General features: G+C 41.4%; 1 protein-coding gene across 14 annotated transcripts in view; it reads left to right on the top strand.

Annotated features, from left to right (window-relative positions):
- The first annotated feature begins 4,780 nt into the window (after positions 1–4,780).
- Positions 4,781–26,259, top strand: part of LOC110509829 (protein PRRC2B) — a 47,640-nt gene continuing 26,161 nt past the window's right edge. For 8 of the 14 annotated variants that reach the window (XM_090226866.1, XM_090226868.1, XM_090226860.1 and 5 more), the window contains exons 1-3: positions 4,781–5,031; positions 15,398–15,574; positions 21,087–21,264. In XM_090226866.1, the coding sequence (XP_090082992.1) occupies positions 15,460–15,574; positions 21,087–21,264 (293 nt within the window). In that variant the 5' untranslated portion in view covers positions 4,781–5,031; positions 15,398–15,459. Of the gene's footprint in view, positions 5,032–15,397; positions 15,575–21,086; positions 21,265–21,623; positions 21,762–26,259 lie in introns of those variants that run through there. The other 6 variants (XM_090226869.1, XM_090226861.1, XM_090226864.1 and 3 more) reach the window with 2 other exon arrangements.

Here is a 26,259-nt window from a genome sequence, read left to right as displayed (position 1 = left end):
AAGTGCTCTGGCCTGACCCAGCCCAAAGACAAGAAGAAGCACATTGATCACATGTTTACTCCTTTGCTTTTTTGTCCCTTTTAGTATTGTATACTTGATCTTTATGATATCTGTGCATTGTAGGCTGTATACTGTACAATGGACAAATTGTATGGCCCTGAACATTGTGCTTTCCATTTATTAACAGTACTGACTGCTCAATAGATTTTGACTGGTTGCAGGTTCAAATCAACAAAGAACAAGAATTACAGTATCACAGAGACAAAGGACAAGTTTGTGAGATGCAGGGTACAGTACTGTAAAAATGGGGGTACAAGGAGGAGGAAGAACAAAAAAACTCAATTGCAAAGAGCAAAGCAGAGTAGTAATTTCTGATCAATTTTGAGCTACTATGAGAGAATATGTTTTCGTTCAATCAAAAGACAATGATGGAAAAATATGATTTTTTTAAATATTAAAAACAATGTTTTTTCTATTTTTTTGGCGCATTGTTTACTGACTGCTTGAGAGTGTATATCATTTTGATCACTTTGTTTATGATTTGAGAGCAGTGTTTGATTTTGAACACAGGTAAAACTGTTTTGAGACTAATGTTTCATTTTGCGAGAGGAGTCAGAGGTTATGTAAATAGTGCTTGAAGATGAGGGTTTGTGTTTAATGTTTTCAGGAAATGGAGCAAGGTTTCAGAAATTGTGTTTTAGCAATTGAGACGAACTGTAATCATTCAACAATGAGCCAACGCAATTACACCACTGATAACATGCAAAGCATTTCCTACAGATCCACTTCAAACGGCCAAGTGAAAAGCAGCTGGCTGAGGAGGGCAGTAGATATATATATATATATATATATATATATATATATGAGTGATATATGAGTGTCCTTCAGGGGGTTCTGTTGCTGTCTGGCAGTAATGTTAGCGAGGCGGATAATTCTGACAGCTGGAGAGAGAGAGTACTTTATATGAAGATAACCCACCCCACTACATTGCTGCCTGCCATAAAATGAGGGGCAGTGTCTGACAGACCAACCAAGGACAATGATATCAATCTCTACAATATACATTATCTTGGAAATATATGGTACCAAGTGGGCCAGATTAACCTGGAAAACTTTGGCTCTCGTGTGTAACTTCAAGTCTCTTTCACAGTGTTGTCATTGTCCTATCCTTCCTTGTCTCCTACTAGTATCCAGGCAGCTGTCAACTCCCACTCCCTGATAACAATAGTGGTCAGGTATCCTTTGGTCAGTCTGTGGGCCAGCCCTGACTCAGCACTTTATTAATAGTGCTTATCGAGATCCTATACCCCAAAACTAACTGCATCAAACACACACACACACACACACACACACACACACACACACACACACACACACACACACACACACACACACACACACACACACACACACACACACACACACACACACAAGCCAGAAGTACTTTCAGTTCGGTTTACAATAAAAACCTACAGCAATAATGACAGTATTGACTAACCCAATAACTGTGTCAGTATTTCATGAGTTGAAAATGAGTGTTTCATTCATTTAATTTAATTACTCATTTATTTAATAAAAGGTAGTTTATGGACAGAGTTATATCTAGAAATGTGTAGTTACATCACATTGTTGCAACAAAAAAAAGACAACTCTTTCTTTATTGACATCGCTTATAGCCTGATATCTGTAGGCATACTTACTGCATCTAAAAGGGAAGTGAAAGGAGTTGAACGCCCCTCTGACTCATCATCAGACATGTTTACACAGCAGTGCAATAGGCTTTCTTGCCTGACGTAACTGAGAGAGGAAGTAGCTGTTTTCCTCTGTCTTGACCATATTCTGAAATAAAAATTTTCTGAGCATTTCTGCCATATTCAAGCAGGACGTAAAACAGATGCTGTGGATTTCACCAATCCTAATACAGAGTCCAGTATTCATTTGAACAGGAACAATAATTGGTAAAGTGTCAATGTCTAAAATTACACAATTCAGGTTATTTTTTACGTGACTTTAATGATGGAATAGGTTTTGATATTATGTGACTACAACTGTATGTTCTCCATCTCCCCAGTATTCCCTCCCAATGCTAAAAGGGTTTCTGTCTACAACTCTTCATCTCTGCTTAGAGACCAATACATCAATTCACCCCTCAGAGCAGGGAAAGGAAATAACACCTTCTTCATACATTAATGACAAAATATTGATGAGTGCATGTGGGCAAATGCCAAAGCCTGTGAGTCAAAACAAGGTTTGCCATTTAAATGCTTGTCTAGTTATTCAAATGTCTTGATAAGTGCGCTCTCTATTGGACATTCTAAGCTCCTACACTATGAGACACAAAAAGCATTTGTGTTTCCTAAGTCAGCCAGATACGATGCAGTAGGGATGACCGGGGATGTTCCCTTGATAAGTGCGTGAATTAGACAATTTTCCTTTCCTACTAAGCATTCAAAATGTAACTTGTACATTTGAGAGTCAGGGAAAATGTAAGGAGTATAAAGTACATTATTTTGTTTAGGAATGTAGTGGAGTAAAAGTAAAAGTTGTCAAAAATATAAATAGTAAAGTAAAGCAGAGATACCCCTCCCAAAATGACTTAAGTAAGTAGTACTTTCTAGTATTTTTACTTAAATACTTTACACCACTGGTATTTAGAGAGTTGGGCCAATGTGGTTACTGCATTATGATGCATTTACATGACACTCCAACATTATATGGCAGCCATGATAGCTCCCTATAAATATTACATGGGGAATATTTAAACAATGTTACTGTATGTACAGTCGTGGCCAAAAGTTTTGAGAATGACACAAATATTAATTTTCACAAAGTCTGCTGCCTCAGTTTGTATGATGGCAATTTGCATATACTCCAGAATGTTATGAAGAGAGATCAGATGAATTGCAATTAATTGCAAAGTCCCTCTTTGCCATGCAAATGAACTGAATCCCCAAAAAACATTTCCACTACATTTCAGCCCTGCCACAAAGGACCAGCTGACATCATGCCAGTGATTCTCTCGTTAACACAGGTGTGAGTGTTGACGAGGACACGGCTGGAGATCACTCTGTCATGCTGATTGAGTTTCAATAACAGACTGGAAGCTTCAAAAGGCCGGTGGTGCTCAGAATCATTGTTCTTCCTCTGTTAACCACGGTTACCTGGAAGGAAACATGTGCTGTCGTCATTGCTTTGCACAAAGAGGGCTTCACAGGCAAGGATATTGCTGCCAGTAAGATTGCACCTAAATCAACCATTTATCGGATCATCAAGAGCTTCAAGGAGAGAGGTTAAATTGTTGTGAAGAGGGCTTCAGGGCGCCCAAGAAAGTCCAGCAAGCGCCAGGACCGTCTCCTAAAGTTGATTCAGCTGCGGGATCGGGGCACCACCAGTACAGAGCTTGCTCAGGAATGGCAGCAGGCTGGTGTGAGTGCATCTGCACGCACAGTGAGGCGAAGACTTTTGGAGGATGGCCTGGTGTCAAGAAGGGCAGCAAAGAAGCCACTTCTCTCCAGGAAAAACATCAGGGACAGACTGATATTCTGCAAAAGGTACAGGGATTGGACTGCTGAGGACTGGGGTAAAGACATTTTCTCTGATGAATCCCCTTTCCGATTGTTTGGAGCACCCGGAAAAAATCTTGTCCGGAGAAGACAAGGTGAGCACTACCATCAGTCCTGTGTCATGCTAACAGTAAAGCATCCTGAGACGATTCATGTGTGGGGTTGCTTCTCAGCCAAAGGAGTGGGTTCACTCACAATTTTGCCTAAGAACACAGCCATGAATAAGGAATGGTACCAACACATCCTCCGAGAGCAACTTCTCCCAACCATCCAGGATCAGTTTGGTGACGAACAAGGCATTTTCCAGCACTTTGCCATAAGACAAAATGGCAAAGTGCCAGCACTGGAGCACTTTGCCATAAGACAAAAGTGATAACTAAGTGGCTCGGGGAACAAAACATCTACATTTTGGGTCCATGGCCAGGAAACTCTCCAGACTTTAATCCCATTGAGAACTTGTGGTCAATCCTCAAGAGGCAGGTGGACAAACAAAAACCCACACATTCGGACAAACTCTAAGCATTGATTATGCAAGAATGGGCTGCCATCAGTCAGGATGTGGCCCAGAAGTTAATTGACAGCATGCCAGAGCGGATTGCAGAGGTCTTGAAAAAGAAGGGTCAACACTGCAAATATTGACTCTTTGCATCAACTTCATGTAATTGTCAATAAAAGCCTTTGACACTTATGAAATGCTCGGTCTAAAGCTGTTAAATATATGGCTCTGGACACCAGGTGTCGCTGTTACATTCGGCACGTCATATCCGTGTACAGCCACACCAGAGTCGACGAGAGCAAGGACAAAGATATTTATAATTAACCCAAGATAGTAAATCTGTGTCGTTTATAGCGGGAGAAAATGAAGCACAGGGGATTGAACAAGCAAGGAGGTGGCCAAAGCCATGCACAAGCTAGTTAGATCCTATTGGCGCGTTGTAGAATATATTTGCATATTTCGTTTAGGGAATGCCTACTCTGTGAAGTGCGCGTGTGCACAAACTCAATTCAACCTTGCACTCCTTCTGAACAACGCATTTTTTTTACGTGTGGAGTCTATACCTAGTGCCCTGTATTCATAACACATTATAGTTTTGAGAACAGTAAATCTATTGAGAGCAAATGTTTAATCGATGAGAAAATTAGCAGAATCTCGGTCCAGTTTCAACTAGTTCCGTCCTCTCCCACTACTCGCGACTGCACTTCCTCTCACTACCATATTTGGTGGTGAGAAAACGTTCTAAACGGATGCTTCAGCTTTATAGCCACTGTGGCGTGTCTGGGTTACCCCTTCTGTCTGTGGCAAGGAATTTCATTTTCAGGCCGGGTAGGTTGCCCACCAACAACATAAGTGAACGGGAAAATAGAATAAGAATAGGCAGCACAATCGCCAGCCATCCTTTGAAGCAACGTAATCTTTCGGAAATAAATCGTCATTATTGATCACAATAAATAATAACAAGTAAAATCGGTGAGTTATGAATGTATGTGTGCACTGTTTTGCAGGGACTTCACCAACTGCTCAGTTTTATTGTTGCTTTGTTCTGTGCAGCAGCCATTTTTAATCGCCTTGTCCTATAGTCATCGCCGCCTTCCGTGGTCCTGAAATTTGGCAAACTGCTCAAATAATGGTTCGTTTGTGCACTACTGTTACCTGAAAGTGAAGGGTTTCATGTGTTCTCTAAAACGCCAAATTTCTGAATTTTCTGGGATTTGTTTTTGGAATTCCAGACAGGAACTTCAGTTGATTGGCCGTCTTGAAATCGTAGCTAGCTAACTTGACATCTAGCTAAACCAGTTTGGTGTCAATGTTATTATTTTGACTAAATGGTTAGTTATTATATCAATACTTAATCATGGTGGTTTTGATTAAGAACTAATGGCCATTTCAATTTGTTTCCCCACGAACTCGCAGACAAAATACGCAATCAATGTTTACATACTCAGTGATACTAGGCAGACTACCAAGCGCGTACTACTAGCTAGCTAATTCAGCAGAGATGGCTACTGTCAAATTTGACTTGTCAGTGGTTTAAACCCCTCTGAACTAATATTGCATAGGTAACGAGTATCAACAATGTTTTACAATAGCTAGTTAGAATACGCAGAAAATGGTTAGCTAGCAAACGAATAATGGTTTAGCCACTTAACACAGCAAACAGGCCTTTGTGGTTAGGTAGCTGTGTTCCTACGTTTTTATTCTTAAATTCTGTTGCTATTAACCCGTTTTGTTTCTGATTTATTTGTATTCCCTTTGAAAATATTTGTGACTGCTAGCTTTTCTTGCATAACCACTTTAGTGCACAAACAACAGCTAGATAGTAGCTAGGCTATAGAAATGTCCTTCTGTTTGTAGGCTAACTCAGGGGTTCTCCAACTTTCTGGCATCGGGGACCCCTTTTGTGATAAGAAATTAATCAAATACCCCTTCATAATCAAGTTGATAGAAAAATAGCATACAATAAGCAAAATTTTTAAGGCCAGCCACTTGAGTCTTGGCATCAGAGAATGTTGCTGTTTTCAAGAGAAGTTCCTGCAATTTAAAAAAAATAATCATGGGGCAAGTTGTTATTGTTGCCGTTTCTAAATTAATATCCGGCAATTCTACACATTTTGTCATGGGGCAGAGAGATTATTTGTTGTTGCAGCTTTTACGCTAATATCCTGCAATATTACACATTTTGCTACTAGGTAGAGAACTTTAAACTTAAATTACACTGCATTTATGTGAAGGGGGGGAGGGTATTGCGTTGAAAAACTGATAATTGGTGGAGTACTGTAGATACCAATATCCCTGTAATCCTACCAAGCCCATGTTGTCCAGGGTTAAGAAATTGGAGATTAATATTAGGGTCGTTTCACCAATTCTGTGCCCTTTTCAGAAGTGTGACTTGCTATAAAAAAAATAAAACAACTTTTAACATTATTTCATGAAGAGAATGTTCAACTTAATAAACGTGTTCCTACCTGGAGGTTAATTCAAATAAAAAAACAATATAGTAAGTGCCAAATAAAATAACAGGGTTGATTTCTTAAATCAGCCATAGATCCTCTTGTGACAGGGGGAATGGAAGTTTTTGCAAACCTTTTTGTGCAACAGGGAGTGGTGGCAATTGAATGGGAGCTACACAAAAAAAGTGAAATTAAAACATTTCTAGTCTGTCTATGGTTAACAGGGTTGACTTATGCTCGACCTGCTAATTTTTCCTCCGCATTTAATTTTTTTTTAAAAACAAAGTTCGGGTGTCCCGCCTAAAATCTTCGTCCACCAAGAGTCGTCTGTTCTTTTGAGCAATCTAGTACCCGTTGTCTCTCCTCCCTGCTGCAGCGACCACCACAGAACATCAGTGTTTGTCGTCCTGACCGTGTTGCTAAAGCTGCAACATAATTACAGCCATTTCTGACTGAAAAGTCTTGCTACCAAAATCCCTAATTTGTTTCTGAAAAACTTCCCCTATTCCCTCAACACTTGCTCTCATCGCATGCACGTGACCAAAGACCTATTTGCACGGGACTAGAGAACGCTGGCTATGTAATTATTACTAAAATGTCCGTTATTCCAGAAGACGTTTCGGATGGGATTAGGTTTTTCCAAACTGCCCACTGTAATTCTTATTTTTGTTCAATAAATTGACAGTTATGACATAAGCCTGGAGGTTTTTATTCTAGGCGTGAAGATACAGTATTTCAACATGTCCAGGTGATAGGGCCACTGGTAACACGAGCTTGGTTTCGTCGCCATTATATTTTGAGGTAGTGTGATCCGCAGTACGTCCTAAATGCCCCCCAGCCTTCAAATGTCACCTAAACGGTGCAATTGCGCTTGAGATGTGTTTTAAGGGTATTGTAATTAAAGCTATGGCTAAGAAAGTTAACTTATAATTGCCAAATGTTTAGGTCAGTTGTATGCTGCTTTGTGATCTATTAACAGCAAGGTTTGCATTAAATAGGCTCTATTTTTTTACTGATGTATTTTGCAATATTCAATTCATACGCACAAAACATGTAAGCAAAAGCATTCACTGAAAGTCGATAAGCTACATGTAGGCCATACATATAGCTTATGTGCAGCATTTAGTTCAATTTATCGAATCAGTTATTCTTGCAGAAACCACAAGCAACACCTACCTGTCAAATGTATAAATAATCTCTCAAAACACAGGGATGTCGATTTAGCAAAGGACTAGTTTTATCAGAGGACCCCAAGAACATTGAAGGTCCCCAAGAACACAGTGGCCTCCAATAGGTTATTCTGGCTGGAATTGTTACTCTCCTGCCATGTAAAAATGACAGATTTTGTGCTTGTGCACAGAATTACATTACTCGACCTCCAGTGAAACTAATCCTGTCTGAATAGGGCCTGACCTATAGCATATCATAATCACATCGACAAACTCTGAACACCGTGACAGCAAGATGGATGCAGAGGATGTGACAAATAAACCTGAAACTGGGGACTGTTTTACTGGCTGCTCAGGAGGTAAAGGGAAATTCAGATGGGTGGATAAAATGTGACTAGTTGTGGGAAATACTAGGGATCAAGAAAAGGAATGTAAGGGGCATGCGCTGCGTGCATATTATGTGTGCTGAAAAGATTACAATAGCATTTTTCTGACTGGTAAAATAAAATTAAAAAAACATGAATTATGAGCGTACCAGAGAGTCTTGACGTTTTTTTGCTAAGCCTTTGTTACAGCAAGAACAGTCGCTTTCATTCGGGAATACAATTTCTCTAATGGAATGGTTTATTTGTTTCAGCTAGTTATTCAAGGCTCGCTTAACTTTTATTTAAAAACTAAAATGCTTGATTGCATTTCAAATAATGAGTGACTCGTATGCTGTGTGATGACATGAACGAATTAATGAATGATTGATACAGTAGCCTATATAAGTATTGAAATATAGGCCTGATTTAAGTTGCGGTATTAACACTAAAAAGCTTGTATGCGCTCTTGTGCCTACAGCTCAATGGTGGTTATGCAAGGCTGCTATAATAAGCCTACTAATGATAATGACATTACTTATGATCATAACAGTAAAATAACGATAAGGGGATCAAGAAAAAGGAGCATTATTAAAAATAGTTTTCTGAAAATGTGGAAGTGAAAATAGCACACAAAAAATGTATGATAGCAGAGGCAGTTCTAATTAAAAAAAGTGTAAAGCCTTTTTTACAGCAAAGCTGTGAAATTGTTTACTTGGTATGTTGCGTCAGGCTTGGTGCTCACGGAATCAGTAGGCCATTAAACAAAACTCAAAACAGGCAACAGAAACAGGATCTGTCTTATTTCTGTAAATACAGTGCCTTCGGAAAGTATTCAGACCCCTTAACTTTTTCAGATAAAAAAAAATATGTTTTTTTAACGTTACAGCCGAATTCTAAAATGCATTAAATAAAAACAATTTGACAGCAGTCTACGCACTACCCCATAATGACAAAATGAAAAACGGGTTTTTAGAAGTTTTTGCAAAGTTATTAAAAATGAAAAACGTAATAGTAAGTATAATAATAATAATAAATATTCAGACCCTTTGCTATGAGACTTGAAATTGAGTTCAGGTGCATCCTGTTTCCATTGATCATCCTTGAGATGTTTCTACAACTTGATTGGAGTCCACTTGTGGTAAATTCAATTGATTGGATATTATTTTGAAAGGCACACGCCTGTCTATATAAGGTCCCACAGTTGACAGTCCATGTCAGAGCAAAATCCAAGCCATCAGGTCGAAGGAATTGTCCGTAGTGGTTTGAGACAGGGTTGTGTCGAGGCACAGATCTGGGGAAGGGCACCAAAACATTACAAATAAAATGTTCTTAGTCACATGCGCCAAATACAACGAATACACCTTACAGTGAAATGCTTACTTATGAGCCCCTAACCGACAGTGCAGTTTAAAAAAATACAGATAAGAATAAGAGAGAAAAGTAACAAGTAATTAACCTGTCTAGGACTGGCGTAACCCCTCGCCAACAGCCAATGAAATTACAGGGCGCCAAATACAAATCAACAAAAATCTCAATCAAATTTCTCAAACATACAAGTATTAGGCACAATTTTTAAAGATAAAATCCTCGTTAATCCAGTCACATTGTCTGATTTCAAAAATGCTTTACAGCGTAAGCTCCACAAACGATTGTTAGGTCACCACCAACTCACAGAAAAACCCAGCCATTATTCCAGCCAAAGAGGGGAGTCACAAAAAGCACAAATAGAGATAAAATTAATCACGAACCTTTGATGATCTTCATCAGATGACACTCATAGGACTTCATGTTACACAATGCATGTATGTTTTGTTGGGTAAAGTTCATATTTATATCCAAAAATTGTATTTTACATTTGCGTGTTATGTTCAGTAGTTCCAAAACATGCAGTGTTATTGCAGAGAGCCACATGAATTCACAGAAATACTCATTATAAATGTTGAGTGTTATGCATGGAACTTTAGATACACCTCTCCTTAATGCAACCGCTGTGTCAGATTTCAAACTAACTTTACGGGAAAAGCATAATCTGAGAACAGCGCTCAGAGCCCAAACCAGCCAACAGAAATATCCGCCATGTTGCGCAGTCAACATTTAGTCATAAATAGCATTATAAATATTCACTTACCTTTGATGATCTTCATCAGAATGCACTCCCAGGAATCGCAGTTCCACAATAAATGTTTGTTTTGTTCGATAATGTCCATCATTTATGTCCAAATAGCTTCTTTTGTTAGGGCGTTAGGTAAACAAATCCAAAAGTGCGTTCAGCTCCAGTTGGACAAAAAGTTCAAAAAGTTATATTACAGGTCGAAGAAACGTGTCAAACTAAGTATAGAGTCAAACTAAGTATAGAATCAATCTTTAGGATGTTTTTATCATAAATGTTCAGTAATGTTCCAACTGGAGAATTCCATTGTCTGTAGAAAAGCAATGGAAGGAGAGATACCTCTCATGTGAGATGCGCGTGACTGAAAACGAGGCTGCTGGCAGACCCCTTAGTCAAACAGCTCCCATCCGACCCCCCCTTCACAGGAGAAGCCTGAAACAACGTTCTAAAGAAGTCTTAGGAAGTGCAAAATAACCCATATCCCACTGTGTATTCGATAGGGGGGAGTTCAAAAACTACAAACCTCAGATTTCCCACTTCCTCTTTGGATTTTTTTCTCAGGTTTTTGCCTGCCATATGAGTTCTGTTATACTCACAGACATTCAAACAGTTTTAGAAACTTCAGAGTGTTTTCTGTCCAATACTAATAATAATATGCATATATTAGCATCTGGGACTGAGTAGGAGGCAGTTCACTCTGGGCACGCTATTCATCCAAAAGTGAAAATGCTGCCCCCTATCCCAAAAAAGTTAAAGAGCAGCAGTAAAAAATAACTATATATACACAGGGGGCTGCCGGTACAGAGTCAATGTGCGGGGGCACCCGTTACTTGAGGTAGTATGTACATGTAGGTAGCCTTAATTAAAGTGACTATGCATAGATGACAACAGAGAGTGGCAGTAGTGTGGTGGGGGCAGGCAATGCGAGTAGTCTGGGTAGCCATTTGACTCGATGTTCAGGAGTCTTATGGCTTGGGGATAGAAGCTGTTTAGAAGTATTTTGGACATAGACGTAGCGCCCCAGTACCGCTTGCCGTGTGGTAGCAAAGAGAACGGTCTATGACTAGGGTGGCTGGAGTCTTTGACAGTTTTTAGGGCCTTCCTCTGACACCGCCTGGTATAGAGGTCCTGGATGGCAGGAAGCTTGGCCCCAGTGATGTACTGGGGCGTTCACACTACTCTCTGTAGTGCCTTGCGGTCAGGCTGAGCAGTTGCCATACCAGGCAGTGATGCAACCATGCTCTTGATGGTGCAGTTGTAGAACCTTTTGAGGATCTGAGGACCCATGCCAAATCTTTTCAGTCTGCTGAGGGGGAATAGGTTTTGTCGTGCCCGCTTCATGACTGTCATGGTGTGCTTGGATCATGTTAGTTTGTTGGTGATGTGGACACCAAGGAACTTGAAGCTCTCAACCTGCTCCACTGCAGCCCCGTCGATGAGATTGGTGGCGTGCTCAGTCCTTTTTTTCCTGTAGTCCACAATCATCACCTTTGTCTTGATCAGGGTTAGGGAGAGGTTGTTGTCCTGGCACCACACGGCCAGGTCTCTGACCGCCTCCCTATAGGCTGTCTCGTTGTTGTCGGTGATCAGGCCTACCACTGTTGTCATCGGCTAATTTAATGGTGGTGTTGGAGTCATGCCTGGCCATGCAGTCATGAGTGAACAGGGAGTACAGGAGGCGGCGGAGCACGCACCCCTGAGAGGCCCCCGTGTTGAGGATCAGCGTGGCAGATGTGTTGTTACCTACCCTTACCACCTGGGGGTGGCCCGTTAGAATCCAGTTGCAGAGGGAGGTGTTTAGTCTCAGGGTCCTTAGCTTATTGATGAGCTTTGAGGGCACTATGGTGTTCAACACTGAGCTGTAGTCAATGAATAGCCTGTGAAAGGGCAGTGTGGAGTGCAATAGAGATTGCATCATCTGTGGCTCTGTTGGGGCAGTATGCAAATTGGAGTGGGTCTAGGGTTTCTGGGATGATGCTGTTGATGTGAACCATGACCTGCCTTTCAAAGCACTTCATGGCTAGAGACGTGAGTGCTACGGGTCGGTAGTCATTTAGGCAGGTTACCTTAGTGTTCTTGTGCACAGGCACAATGGTGGTCTGTTTAAAACATGTTGGTATTACAGACTCGGACAGGGAGAGGTTGAAAATGTCAGTGAAGACACTTGACAGTTGGTCAGTGCATGCTTGCAGTACACGTTCTGGTAATCCGTCTGACCCTATGGCCTTGTGAATGTTGACCTGTCTAAAGATCTTATTCACAGCGGCTGCGGAGGACGTGATCACATAGTCTTCCGGTACAGCTGGTGCTCTCATGCATGTTTTTAGTGTTATTTGCCTCGAAGCGAGCATAGTTTAGCTTGTCTGGTAGGCTCGTGTCACTGGGCAGCTCTCGGCTGAGCTTCCCTTTAGTCTGTAATGGTTTGCAGGCTCTGCCACATCCGACAAGCTCCGAAGCCGGTGTAGTACGACTCTTAGTCCTGTATTGATGTTTTGCCTGTTTGATGGATCTTCAGAGGGCATAGCAGGATTTCTTATAAACTTATAAACTTCCTGGTTAGAGTCCTGCTCCTTGAAAGTGTCAGCTCTAGGTTTTAGCTTATTGCAGATGCTGCCTGTAATCCATGTCTTCTGGTTGGGGTATGTATGTACGGTCACTGGGGGGGTGTCATCGATGCACATATTGTTGAAGCCAATGACAGATGTGGTGTACTCCTCAATGCCATTGGAGGAATCCCGGAACATATTCCCGTCTGTGCTAGCAAAACAATCCTGTAGCTTAGCATCTGCTTCATCTGACCATTTTTTTTATTGATCTGGTTACTGGTGCTTCCTGCTTTAATTTTTGCTTGTAAGCAGGATTCAGGAGGATGGAATTATGGTCAGATTTGCCAAATGGAGGGCGAGGGAGAGGTTTGAATGCGTCTCTGTGTGGAGTATAGGTGGTCCAGAGTTCTTTTCCCCCTGGTTGCACATTTTAACATTTACGAAGCATTGAAGGTCCCCAAGAACACAGTGGCCTCCATCATTTTTAAATGGAAGAAGTTTGGAACTACCAAGACTCTTCCTAGAGCTGGTTGCCTGGCCAAACTGAGCAATCGCGGGGAGAAGGGCCTTGGTCAGGGAGGTGACCAAGAACCCGATGGTCACTCTGGTAGAGCTCTGGAGTTGCTCTGTGGAGATAGAACCTTCCAGAAGGATAACCTTCTCTGCATTTTTCCACCATTCAGGCTTTTATAGTAGTGGCCAGGCAGAAGCCACTCCTCAGTAAAAGGCACAAGAAACCCCTCTTGGAGTTTGCCAAAAGTCACCCAAAAACTCGCAGACTATGAGAAACAAGATTATATTGTCTGATGAAACCAATATTGAACCCTTTGACCTGGATGCCAAGTATCACGTCTTGAGGAAACCTGGCACCATCCCTACGGTGAAGCATGGTGGTGGCAGAATCATGCTGTGGCAATGTTTTTCAGTGGCAGGGACTGGGAGACTAGTCAGGATCGAGGCAAAGATGCACGGCGCAGAGTACAGAGATCCTTGATGAAAACCTGCTCTAGAGCTCTCAGGAACTCAGACTGGGGCAAAGATTCACCTTCCAACAGGACAACAACCCTAAGCACACAGCCAAGACAACACAGGCGTGGCTTTGGGACAAGTCTCTGAATGTCCTTGAGTGGCCCGGACTTAAACCTGATCAAACATCTCTGGGGAGACCTGAAAATAGCTGTGCAGCAATACTCTCCATCCAACCTGATGGCTTGAGAGGATCTGTAGAGAAGCTTGGGAGATACTCCCCAAATACAGGTGTGCCAAGCTTGTAGCGTCATACCCAAGGAGACTTGAGGCTTTAATCGCTCTCAAAGGTGCTTCAACAAAGTACTGAGTAAAGGGTCTGAATAGTTATGTAAATGTGATGTTCCAGTGTATTTTTTTTTTATACATTTGCAAAAATGTCTAAACCTGCTTTTGCTTTGTCTTTATGGGGTAATCATTTTTAGAACAAGGCTTCAACCTAACAAAATGTGGAGAAAGTCAAAGTGGTCTGAATACTTTGATTTATAAAGCCAGGCACATTTTACAGTTCGGCTATTGATTATAGGCCTAATTAGGTTGGTTTCTTCCCTCCTTGCTTTTCTCATCTCTTCAATCTGCTGCTGCCTTGGCGCATTGTTCTCAACACAAGGTTAACTTTGTTTCTGAACAGCACACAGTGACTACTATCCAACACGGGAGAAACACACTTGCTTTAAAATATATTTCTTTATTAGTGTTGCTCCATTGTTCTTATGTAATATCACCATATACAATTTCAGTAGCATCTGTCTTAGACTGTGCCTCCGAAATGGATCAGTCAACTCCGACCAAAGCCTATCAGACTGGTGTCTTGTACATCATGATACTTTTTTCTATTTAATAAAAAAAAAAAAATAATGTTTTGCTACTCCTCGGGCAAAAGAAATCTTGGTCGACCAAACAATCGACCAGTCGACTAATAGGTCAGCCCTAATAGGAAGGAATGGGGTAGATCAGGCACATTTCTCAAATGTTCAGAAAATGTTAGCTGTGTCCGCTCATTGCAAAAATATCACCGTAAATGCAGTGCACTCGTTGAGCACTGTATTGAGATGATGCGACGTCAGTGTTTTCCCTATATTCATTTAGCAGCTGCAAAAAAATATGACCGAAGTAGCAATGCTGAATCCTGAAGTGGGTTTCATGTAATGTTAAGCCTACTAAGTTACTTTTATAAGCGGTAGTAGCATCAATGTCTGGTTCGTCAGTCAGACCACTCAGCAGGCCTACCAGTATTTGAAGATTCATGTTCTTTCACATCGGGTAACACTGTTTCCAGATCACAATTTACAATAGGCCTCATCACAGTTAGGGCAGCGATACTCGTTCGTATCGTGTCAAGGAAACAACAAAGGGGATTTAGCTTCTTTCGGGAAATAAAAAGTCAGGAGACTGCTTAACAACTAAACTGATTAAATTTCCACCTTACTATTTGCATTGGACCCCCCCTTTGTTTGTATACAACTGCTACTCACTGTTTATCTATGCATAGATACTTTACAAATGACCTCGATTAACCTAAACATTGCATATGGGTAATTGAATTAAGATTGGTATGTTGACTTTTTTTTGTCACACTTTAGAATAGATTGAATAGTAATATTACGTTCTTTCCAATTCTAAGCTGGTGTGGCTTGTGTGCTAACAGTTTCCTCTTTTTTCTCTTCAGTAAAAGAAGGCACAGCAAGAGGCGCATAGAAACATTTCCATACTCGATGACATTACATCGCAATGTCCGATCGTTTGGGGCAAATAACCAAGTCCAAGGATGGGAAAAGCAAGTATTCCTCACTCAGCCTATTTGATAAGTACAAGGGAAAGTCTATAGAAACTCATAAAACCGCAGGTAAGTCATTGTCCATTCTTTTTCAAGTACTTCTGTGCAGACCTGGGTTCAAATACATCTGTATTTGTTACTTAAAGGCCCCCATCATAGGGAAATACCTCCTCTATTTCAACTTAATTTCTGTCCTATAGCAGAAATTCTCGTTTAAGTTCCACTTCCCAAGAAAGATGCAGTCTGCTAAAACATATATTCACAAATTGGGGGTGGGAACGCTGTGGTGATTTCCACATGGCGTGGAAAAATAACAACAGAGCACTAACTTCTGTCAGTGTAGCTAGCTAGCATGCTAACCTTATCTAGCAAGCAAGTATATTTTGTTGCTACACCCTATTAAAAGAATTAGCTGTCTAGGCTCTGGCTGATTCTGGAGCTGAATTTGTCATAAGCATTTAGGGAAAACTTAGCCACAGATGGCTAGGGGAAACCAGTATCTTTGACTTTGCAATCTAAGTTTTGGCATCTTCCATAAATTGTGGACGGGAAACTGCTATGGAAATAGAAAGAATAAGATGAAGCTCTGGTAATGGGGATAGCCGAACTGTTGAATGGTTTGGACTACATGTTTTTCTACATTGTAATGGTCACAATGCAACCTTGGCTGCTGGCAGGCTATCTGGCTGCGCTACAGCATTGCCAAGTTAGGGGAAAGTGAAATGATGGGCTACAATGGCTTTGCTCATGATGAACGTTGCAAATGATATGTAACAACACCCTGAGCACATCAGATGCGAAAATGACACCAATACAAATGTAACAACAGCACAAAATATAAACACATTTGTGGAATTTTCGTTATGAGATAGACACTTGTGTTTTCTAGCTGCACCAATCCAGTGGACTGTGGTCAAAACCATTCATTTAGGCGGAGTGGGGTTCCAAAATGCAATCATTGCACATGCAATTTTTTTATAATTTATTTTTTATTTTTTAAATGTACCCCCTTTTTCTTCCCAATTTCGTGGTATCCAATTGTTAGTCTTGTCTCAACGCTACAACTCCCATATGGGCTCGGGAGAGATGAAGGTCGAGAGCCATGCGTCCTCCGACACACAACCCAACCAAGCCGCACTGCTTCTTAACACAGCGTGCATCCAACCCGGAAGCCAGCCGCACCAATGTGTCGGAGGAAACACCGTACACCTAGCGACCTGTCAGCGTGCACTGCGCCCGGCCCGCAACAGGAGTCGCTAGTGCGCGATGAGACAAGGATATCCCTACCGGCCAAACCCTCCCTGACCCGGATGACGCTAGGCCAATTGTGCGTCGCCCCATGGACCTCCAGGTCGCAGCCGGCTGTGACAGAGCCTGGTCTCGAACCCAGAGTCTCTGGTGGCACAGCTAGCACTGCGATGCAGTGCCTTAGATCACTGCGCCACTGCGCCGCCTTCACATGCAATTTTACAATGTTAAAATGGTTATATATTTTTTTTTTCATACAGACTAGCTTAAAAATAAGTGAAGCTTGACTAATTATCCAATGCCTTATGATAATTTGATGGTTAAAGGTGGAGGTTCAGCAAGTTTCACTGCTATGAGACCGATGATACTTTTACATACAAGAACAAAATATTTAATTTGACATTTATTTAGCTCATCTGCACTTGATCTACTGACCGCTACGATCTACCTTCTGAGCAGGTCCTACAACGTGAATCCTAACCCTACTGTCAGGGCGGTGTCCGCTACCCATATCGCCTGGGAGCAGGGCTCGGGGCCATCCTCATGAGAGATGTTCCTGTCTCCTTGGTCAACTTCCCGCTGTTCACCCACCTCCACTGGCTGGGCCAGCCCTCTTGAGATGAATCGGCACCCTTTTACTGGGCCTTGCTCTTTGTCTGGCTGGCTCTACTGCAGCTGTGACAGTCAATCCTTGTGATGTTGTGAAAACGAGATTGCAATCTCTGAGCAAAGGGGCGAAGAGGAGAGTTACAATAGTGTGGTTGACTGTCAGTAAGATCATACGTAAGGAGGGTCCCTTCTGCCTTCCTGAAGGGAACAGGCTGCAGGGTGCTGGTCTTCGCTCCTCTTTTCAGCAATGTCCTGGTTATGTATTTTATTGGCATCGGAGAGTTCATCCTGGACCATTCACCTTTCAACTATTTGTCTGCATGAGACGACCAACCCTGCCTGGCTGTGTATGGGACTTTCGCATGTTGGATGATGATGTATCTCCGCAAATGACTGGCAGCTTTACACCAATATATGTTACAGATTAAAATACACAATTGTTGACATGTCAGAGCTTTGGAGCCAAGAAAAGACAGAAAAAAACGTTATGTAGTGTGGTCTTCCTGTATGGTCTAACGGCTGTACTGCGCTTTCTCCTAGTGGGTTGCTGGCTTATTTCGTGGGCTGGGACCAATGTTTGTGCAGATGTCAGTTTTCAGAAGTGGGGACGGAGAAGTGTAGCAGTGATGCTGGCTGGGGAGTCCCCTGGTTTCCTCTGTGGGAGAGGTCGGGACCACTTTAACTAACAACTGAAGTCTTTTTCACGCTGTTATTTCATTCATTCATTAGCTGGAATTATTTTTTTTCTTCATTTAATCTGATTCGCACATGTGACTTGTTAATTTCACTGTGGACAACTGAGGCCAAAGGGCAGTCTCTGCTGTAACCAAGAAACTTGATCTTGCCACTTAGCTAGCAAGTTGGCAAATTGAGTGCCAAAATGTTTACTTCTAAGCAGTGGCATAGGCATGTGCGCCCCCCACAAAAAAATGGGTATTTAAAATCCTACCACTGAAGCCTAATTGTGTTATATCCTAAATACTTCATTCATATTTTGCAGTATATACAGTGCCTTGCGAAAGTATTCGGCCCCCTTGAACTTTGCGACCTTTTGCCACATTTCAGGCTTCAAACATAAAGATATAAAACTGTATTTTTTTGTGAAGAATCAACAACAAGTGGGACACAATCATGAAGTGGAACGACATTTATTGGATATTTCAAACTTTTTTAACAAATCAAAAACTGAAAAATTGGGCGTGCAAAATTATTCAGCCCCTTAAGTTAATACTTTGTAGCGCCACCTTTGCTGCGATTACAGCTGTAAGTCGCTTGGGGTATGTCTCTATCAGTTTTGCACATCGAGAGACTGACATTTTTTCCCATTCCTCCTTGCAAAACAGCTCGAGCTCAGTGAGGTTGGATGGAGAGCATTTGTGAACAGCAGTTTTCAGTTCTTTCCACAGATTCTCGATTGGATTCAGGTCTGGACTTTGACTTGGCCATTTTAACACCTGGATATGTTTATTTTTGAACCATTCCATTTTAGATTTTGCTTTATGTTTTGGATCATTGTCTTGTTGGAAGACAAATCTCCGTCCCAGTCTCAGGTCTTTTGCAGACTCCATCAGGTTTTCTTCCAGAATGGTCCTGTATTTGGCTCCATCCATCTTCCCATCAATTTTAACCATCTTCCCTGTCCCTGCTGAAGAAAAGCAGGCCCAAACCATGATGCTGCCACCACCATGTTTGACAGTGGGGATGGTGTGTTCAGCTGTGTTGCTTTTACGCCAAACATAACGTTTTGCATTGTTGCCAAAAAGTTCAATTTTGGTTTCATCTGACCAGAGCACCTTCTTCCACATGTTTGGTGTGTCTCCCAGGTGTCTTGTGGCAAACTTTAAACGACACTTTTTATGGATATCTTTAAGAAATGGCTTTCTTCTTGCCACTCTTCCATAAAGGCCAGATTTGTGCAATATATGACTGATTGTTGTCCTATGGACAGAGTCTCCCACCTCAGCTGTAGATCTCTGCAGTTCATCCAGAGTGATCATGGGCCTCTTGGCTGCATCTCTGATCAGTCTTCTCCTTGTATGAGCTGAAAGTTTAGAGGGACGGCCAGGTCTTGGTAGATTTGCAGTGGTCTGATACTCCTTCCATTTCAATATTATCGCTTGCACAGTGCTCCTTGGGATGTTTAAAGCTTGGGAAATATTTTTGTATCCAAATCCGGCTTTAAACTTCTTCACAACAGTATCTTGGACCTGCCTGGTGTGTTCCTTGTTCTTCATGATGCTCTCTGCGCTTTTAACGGACCTCTGAGACTATCACAGTGCAGGTGCATTTATACGGAGACTTGATTACACACAGGTGGATTGTATTTATCATAATTAGTCATTTAGGTCAACATTGGATCATTCAGAGATCTTCACTGAATTTCTGGAGAGAGTTTGCTGCAATGAAAGTAAAGGGGCTGAATAATTTTGCACGCCCAATTTTTCAGTTTTTGATTTGTTAAAGAAGTTTGAAATATCCAATAAATGTCGTTCCACTTCATGATTGTGTCCCACTTGTTGTTGATTCTTCACAAAAAAATACAGTTTTATATCTTTATGTTTGAAGCCTGAAATGTGGCAAAAGGTCGCAAAGTTTAAGGGGGCCGAATACTTCGCAAGGCACTGTATACAGTAGGGTTGTGGAGTGTTCTCATTGTCCACTATTCTTGTGGGCTAAAGACAGTAGGTCAAGAGAGATTAGTTTATGTTCGTTATTTAGTTTCTTTTGTATTAATGACATGCCCCTAAATGTAATGCAAATTGTTTTGTATTAGCCTTAACTGAGTGGCTTGGCAGTTCTCACACTACGACGACGCGATCCTGTATCAGGACTGACTGAGCCTGCAAAATACCATCACTGATACTGTCTGCACCAGGTCATTGAACATAGGAAATGACTTGCATCACTTTGTATGTTATGTCTAGTTTTGTATATGTTCATAAAATGAAATGTATAGCTTTCTGCTATAAACAAGAAAGTGGAGGTGCAAAAACACAAGTTTGCCCCCCATTTTAATTAGCTCCATGGCTTGGGTGGCCAAGTGGATGCTACTGCGAAATGCTGTTTGGCTCAGCCAAAAATTATCTATTATATTGCTCAGTTGTAACTCACAAAGACTAACTTTGCAGGTGTTTCTGATTTTAATAAACGATGCCATGCTGGTGGGTGGTAACGTTCAATTTCAAAAGAAACGCAGACTGAAAAGTATTAGCACGTGATATCATAGGTGAGAAACGCTGCATTGGCACGGAAAAATCTGAAGTTACCACTTTGGATTTTCCAATTCAACCCCAAATATATCATACTTTGACTAAAATTATGACTTATTGACTTAAATTGTTTTGTAAGCTATAGGCATAGTCTTTCACCGAGAGAGGGAAATGTGTATTTGAGTACTTTCAAATATGTCCCAAATCAACTACTAACATGTGAGTGTATTTCCAAATGCATTCCAATATTCAACTACTTGTCTTTTTAAATGAAATATGTTTCAATACTTCGAAATGTATGTTCAAGTAATTAAGATATTTGAACCCAGGTCTGCTTCTGTGTTTTAAACTCAAATATGCAAGGATTTGATTTGACTTGGCTCATGAAGGTTGACCAATACAAATAATTTGCAAAGAGCTTTATTACCACCTCTATCCTTCCCTCTGTCTGTCTCCACTCTTACTCCCACTCTCTATCTTTCTCTTGCCTCTTTCTCCTCCCCTCTTCCTCCCAGCAGTTCCGCGACATGGCTTACAGAGTCTTGGCAAAGTGGCCGCAGCCCGGCGCATGCCCCCACCCGCTCACCTGCCGAGCCTGAAGTCCGAGAACAAAGGAAACGACCCCAACGTGATTATCGTGCCCAAAGACGGAACAGGATGGGCAAACAAGCAGGAACAACCCGATCAAAAGAGGTGGGTGAGAGCCCGGGATGGACCCTGGGAAAGGTCTGAATAACCGATTTAATGCAGTTACATCCAACTGTTTCTTGGAGATTGAACATCTGTAGACACAGCACTTTTGCCATTTCAATCAGCAACTGATGTACACTGAACAAAAATATATAAACATAACAATTTCTAACATTTTACTCAGTTACAATTTAAATAAGCAAACCAGTCAATTGAAATAAATTCAATAGGCCCTAATCTATAGATTTTACATGGCTGGGAATACAGATGGTCACCGATACCTTTTTATAAAAAAAGTAGTGGCGTGGATCAGGAAACCAATCAGTATCTGGTTTGATGACAATTTGCCTCAATTTGATCAGGCTGTTGACTGTGGCCCGTGGAATGTTGTCCGACTCTTCAATGGCTGTACGAAGTTGCTGGATATTAGCAGGAAGTGGAAAACGTTGTACACCATCGATCCAGAGCATCCAAAACATGCTCATTGGGTGACATGTCTGGTGAGTATGCAGGCTATGGAAGAACTAGGACTTTTTCAGCTTCCAGGAATTGGCTGTTGAAGATGAGCTTTTGCCCACTGAAGTCAGTTACGACGCCGAACTGCAATCAGGTCAAGACCCTAGTGAGGATGACGAGTACTCAGATGAGCTTCCCTGAGACTGTTTCTGACAGAAAATCTTTGGTTGTGCAAGACCAGAGTTTCATCAGCTGTCCGAGTGGCTGGTCTCAGATGATCCCGCAGGTGAAGAAGCCGGATGTGGAGGTATTGTGTTGGCATGGTTACACGTGGTGTGCGGTTGTGACACCGGTTGATGTACTGCCAAATTCTCTAAAATAACATTGTCGGCGGTTTATGGTATAGAAATGAATATCAATTATCTGGTCAAATCTCTGGTGGACATTGCTACAGTCAGCATGCCACAATTGCATGCTCCCTCAACTTGAGACATGTGACATGCATATTTTTAGAGTGACCTTTTATTATTCCCAGCACACAGTGCACCTATGTAATGATCATGCTGTTTAATCAGCTTCTTGATATGCTACACCAGTCAGGTGGATGGATTATCTTGCCAAAGGAGAAATGCTCACTAAAGTTGTGCACAAACTTTCAGCACAATGTTTTTGTGCGTATGGATAATTTGTGGGATGTCAGATCATGAAACATTGGACCAACACTATTCATGTTGCGTTTTTATATTTTTGTTCAGTATAGATTGAAGAAACCAAAACAATATGAAAGTGATACATCTCTTTCAAGGTGGGAAATTACATTTTTGGTACACCGGCTACTGTTGCAGGTAGAATAAATAAATAAAAATCTAACAGCCACTCAAATGTTCTCCCATTATTACACCAAAAATCCCGATCGTATGAGTACGCTTTGTTTCTAAAACAAATGTATTAATAGTAAGAAGTAATGGGGTGTATATTGCTCAATTTCATTTTTTGTGACTAGTCTTTTTAACCAATGTTAAAATCAATTTAGTTACAATAGTAAAAAGTTTAAGTTCTGCCACTGAACATCAAGAATTAACAAATTGACTGCCCTGTCACAAAATGCTGAGTGATGAGGCTAATTTATTATTATTATTATTATTATTATTAGTTCAGGAGGGCTCAAATGCTGCATTTTTTTTGCATATTTGATATTTAGGAGCACAATGAAATTGATTTTTTTTTGGACTGTTCGATGCATAATTTATCCCCAAATATTTGAGTCATTAGGTGAGACAATGTTCAGCTTCCCCTTTAAGGGGTGGGCCATTACCGTGGTAACGGCACTCCTCGGAAATGTCTGCAGAAAATGTCTGCTGGTAGCTCAAACTAATATTGAAAAACGACCTAGCATGTGAAAAAAAGCGATGTAACTAGCCAAGATACACGAGGACAAAGTCTCACTGTAGTAGTATTTCAGGTCTTGTGCTTTGTAATTTAAACTGTTCCCATATGCTGTGACTACCTGCGAACGTGGCTGGTGAAAGACATTCTTACCCAGCAATGCCAAAAATCTACCCAAATTTGGCGGGTGTTCCATTTCCCACCATGGTCTATTTTACTAACCAATTTCTCGTTTTGTAGGCTAAGAATGAGCCTAAAAAAATGTGGCGTCATAACGCGGTCAATTAAGATCTAGCTTTAAGTGAAGTTACTTACCATATGTCGGTTTTCAACATAGTTGACGGCCAAGAAGAAGCACAAGACAAGAAGTTACAACCGTTTGGCGGCGGAGCTAGCATGTTGGAGTGAACGGCTGTGTGTGAGAGGCTCCTGCAACTTTTTTGCGAAATAATCTAATTTAACCTACTTTATGGCACTTTTTACAACAAACGTTTCTTTTCAATACAAGATTGTAATTTTTATATGAAAATGCCGAGTAATAAGCGACCAAAGGACAATAAATCCACAGTGGAGGCCTACTCCCCACTAAACAACGAGACGGACATGGCGGAAGGCACATGCAACAACAATGTGACACTTACAGAACTTGCCCGGGCTTTGGGGGAGCTACGTGTTGCTATAGCTGAGGATCTTAAGGCCACTATTGCTGAACTGGACACCAAAATCGAGAGCATCATTCGGACGGTCGCTTCGCATGGCCAAAGTATTGTGGACCTTGAGAAAGCTTCTGAATTCAACGCTGGTAGGATCGACGAGTTAGAGAAGCTATGCATGTCATTGCAGGATAGTGTGCAGAGGCTTTCTGTGAAAGTGGTGGACCTGGAGGGCCGATCCAGACGTAATAACCTTCGCCTTCGCGTTGTTGCTCTGGCAGAGGGGGTGGAGGCGGGCTCTTGCCCCACCAACTTCTTCGCCAAGCTATTGAAGCATGCAATGCGATCGGATGTTTTGGCTTCGGATCCTCAGCTGAACCGCACACATCGCTCCCTTGTCCCAGTGCCTGGACCAAGCCAACGTCCTCACCCAGTAATCATCTGTTGTCACAGTTTCAAGACCAAGGATCTTATCCTGCATGAAGCTCGAATGAGGGGCAACCTGTTGCATAAAGGGCATCCATTCCGTGTCTATGAGGATTATGCTCCCGATGTGGCAAAGCATCGCGCCGATTACAGAGATGTCATGACCAAACTCTATCTTCGCCCAGCCTTCCTCTTCCCTGCAAGACTAAGAATTACCCCGCCTTCCGGTGAGAAGATTTGGCTCTCCTCGGTTTTGGACGCAAATAAGTTTATCCAGGAATATACGCCAATCTCCCGTACAGGTTAGAGTGCCTTGTCATTGTGTGTTAGGGTCTGCTCATGGACTCGAATCCATACTATACCATAATGGGTGAAACCGTATTAAACGGGCTCAACAAGGGCTACCGAACATGTAAGACGCTGAGCCGACCAATGGATGACCGGTCAGAGCTCTCATTTAACGTTAAATTAACTTTCATCCCGGCTGTGCTCAGAGCGATGCATATTTTTACTTCCAGGTTTGATCACTGACACCTTCGGATGGATATACTTATATTCCCCCACTTTTGTTTTGTTTCGTTATTTATTTTACAATCCTTACATTATTCTTATTACCATAACATTTATTTATTGCTTGCAGGGGACTGGGGGTGATAGTTGGGAAGGGGCAGACGCAGACACCTGGTTAGCAAGTTGAAGTTTTGTGCCGTTCTGCCTTTGTCTAGCCGTGGGCCGCTCTCCCGACTAGATACCCACCAGCCCTCTGTAGTGCTTGTGTCTGTGTAGGTGTGCATACATATAATTACTATTTGTACTTTATTACTATTTTCCCTTAGCATTTTAGTATTATGTATGTGTATATTTTAAATCAGTGTAGATTGTTATTCTGGGGTATGAATGTTTGTATGTGTATATGTGCATATGGATGTATATACATATCTTTCAAATATTTAGAGTATGGCTGTAATGTAACAAAGTGGAAAGCGAAGGGGTCTGACTCCTTACTGAATGTGCTGTATGTCTATCTTTCAACCACGCAGGTCTACAAATATATATTTTACATTTTCAAAAAGTACTGGCTGTGAACGTTCAGTTAAAAAAAATAAAAAAAACGTAATCTATTATAAAACACACAAAACGGCCTGTAACTAACAGGTTCTTACCGTCCTGTAGGTCCTCAGCTCGAGCAGGCATGCTAACAACGCTGCAGGAAATGTTTTTAAATTAGGCTTTTCTAATTAGACTTGCTTCTTGAGCATAAAATATTTAGATGAAAGGCATCGGGTAAATCAATATAATAATATTTTTATATACAGTACCAGTCAACTTTGGACACACCTACTCATTCAATGTTTTTTATTGATTTAAAAAAAAAAAATCTATATTGTACAATAATAAAGGCATCAACTATGAAATAACACATGTAAGCAAAAAAGTGTTAAATCTAAATATATTTGAGATTCTTCAAAGTAGCCATCCTTTGCCTTGACGATAGCTTTGCACAATCTTGGCATGATCTCAACCAGCTTCATGAGGTAGTCGACTGGAATGCATTTAAATTAACAGGTGTGCTTTGTTAAAAGTACATTTGTGGAATTGCTTTCCTCCAATAATGTGTTTGAGCCAATCCGTTGTGTTGTGACAAGGTAGGGCTGATATACAGAAGATGGCACTATGATAACTGGCTCTCATGAGGACCGCCACAGGAAAGAAAGATCCAGAATTACCTCTACTGCAGAGGATTCAGTTCATTAGAGTTACCAGCCTCAGAAATAGCAGCCCAAATAAATGCTTCACAAAGTATAAGTAACAGACACATCTCAACATCAACTGTTCAGAGAAGACTGCGTGAATCAGGCCTTTGTGGTGGAATTGCTGCAAAGAAACCACTGCTAAAGGACATCAATAATAAGAAGAGACTTGCTTGGGCCAAGAAACACGAGCAATGGACGTTAGACCGGTGGAAATCTGTCCTTTTGGTCTGGTGAGTCCAAATGAGTTTTTTTCTTTTTTGTTCCAACCGCCGTGTGAGTAGGATGATCTCCGCATGTGTGGTTCTCCCCGTGAAGCATGGATG

This window comes from Oncorhynchus mykiss, chromosome 29 (genome assembly GCF_057628025.1).
Source record: "Oncorhynchus mykiss isolate SJ-2025 chromosome 29, ASM5762802v1, whole genome shotgun sequence".
NCBI lineage: Eukaryota > Metazoa > Chordata > Actinopteri > Salmoniformes > Salmonidae > Oncorhynchus > Oncorhynchus mykiss.
The sequence above is the reverse complement of the archived record's forward strand: the minus strand, read 5'-3'. Positions and strand labels throughout refer to the sequence as shown.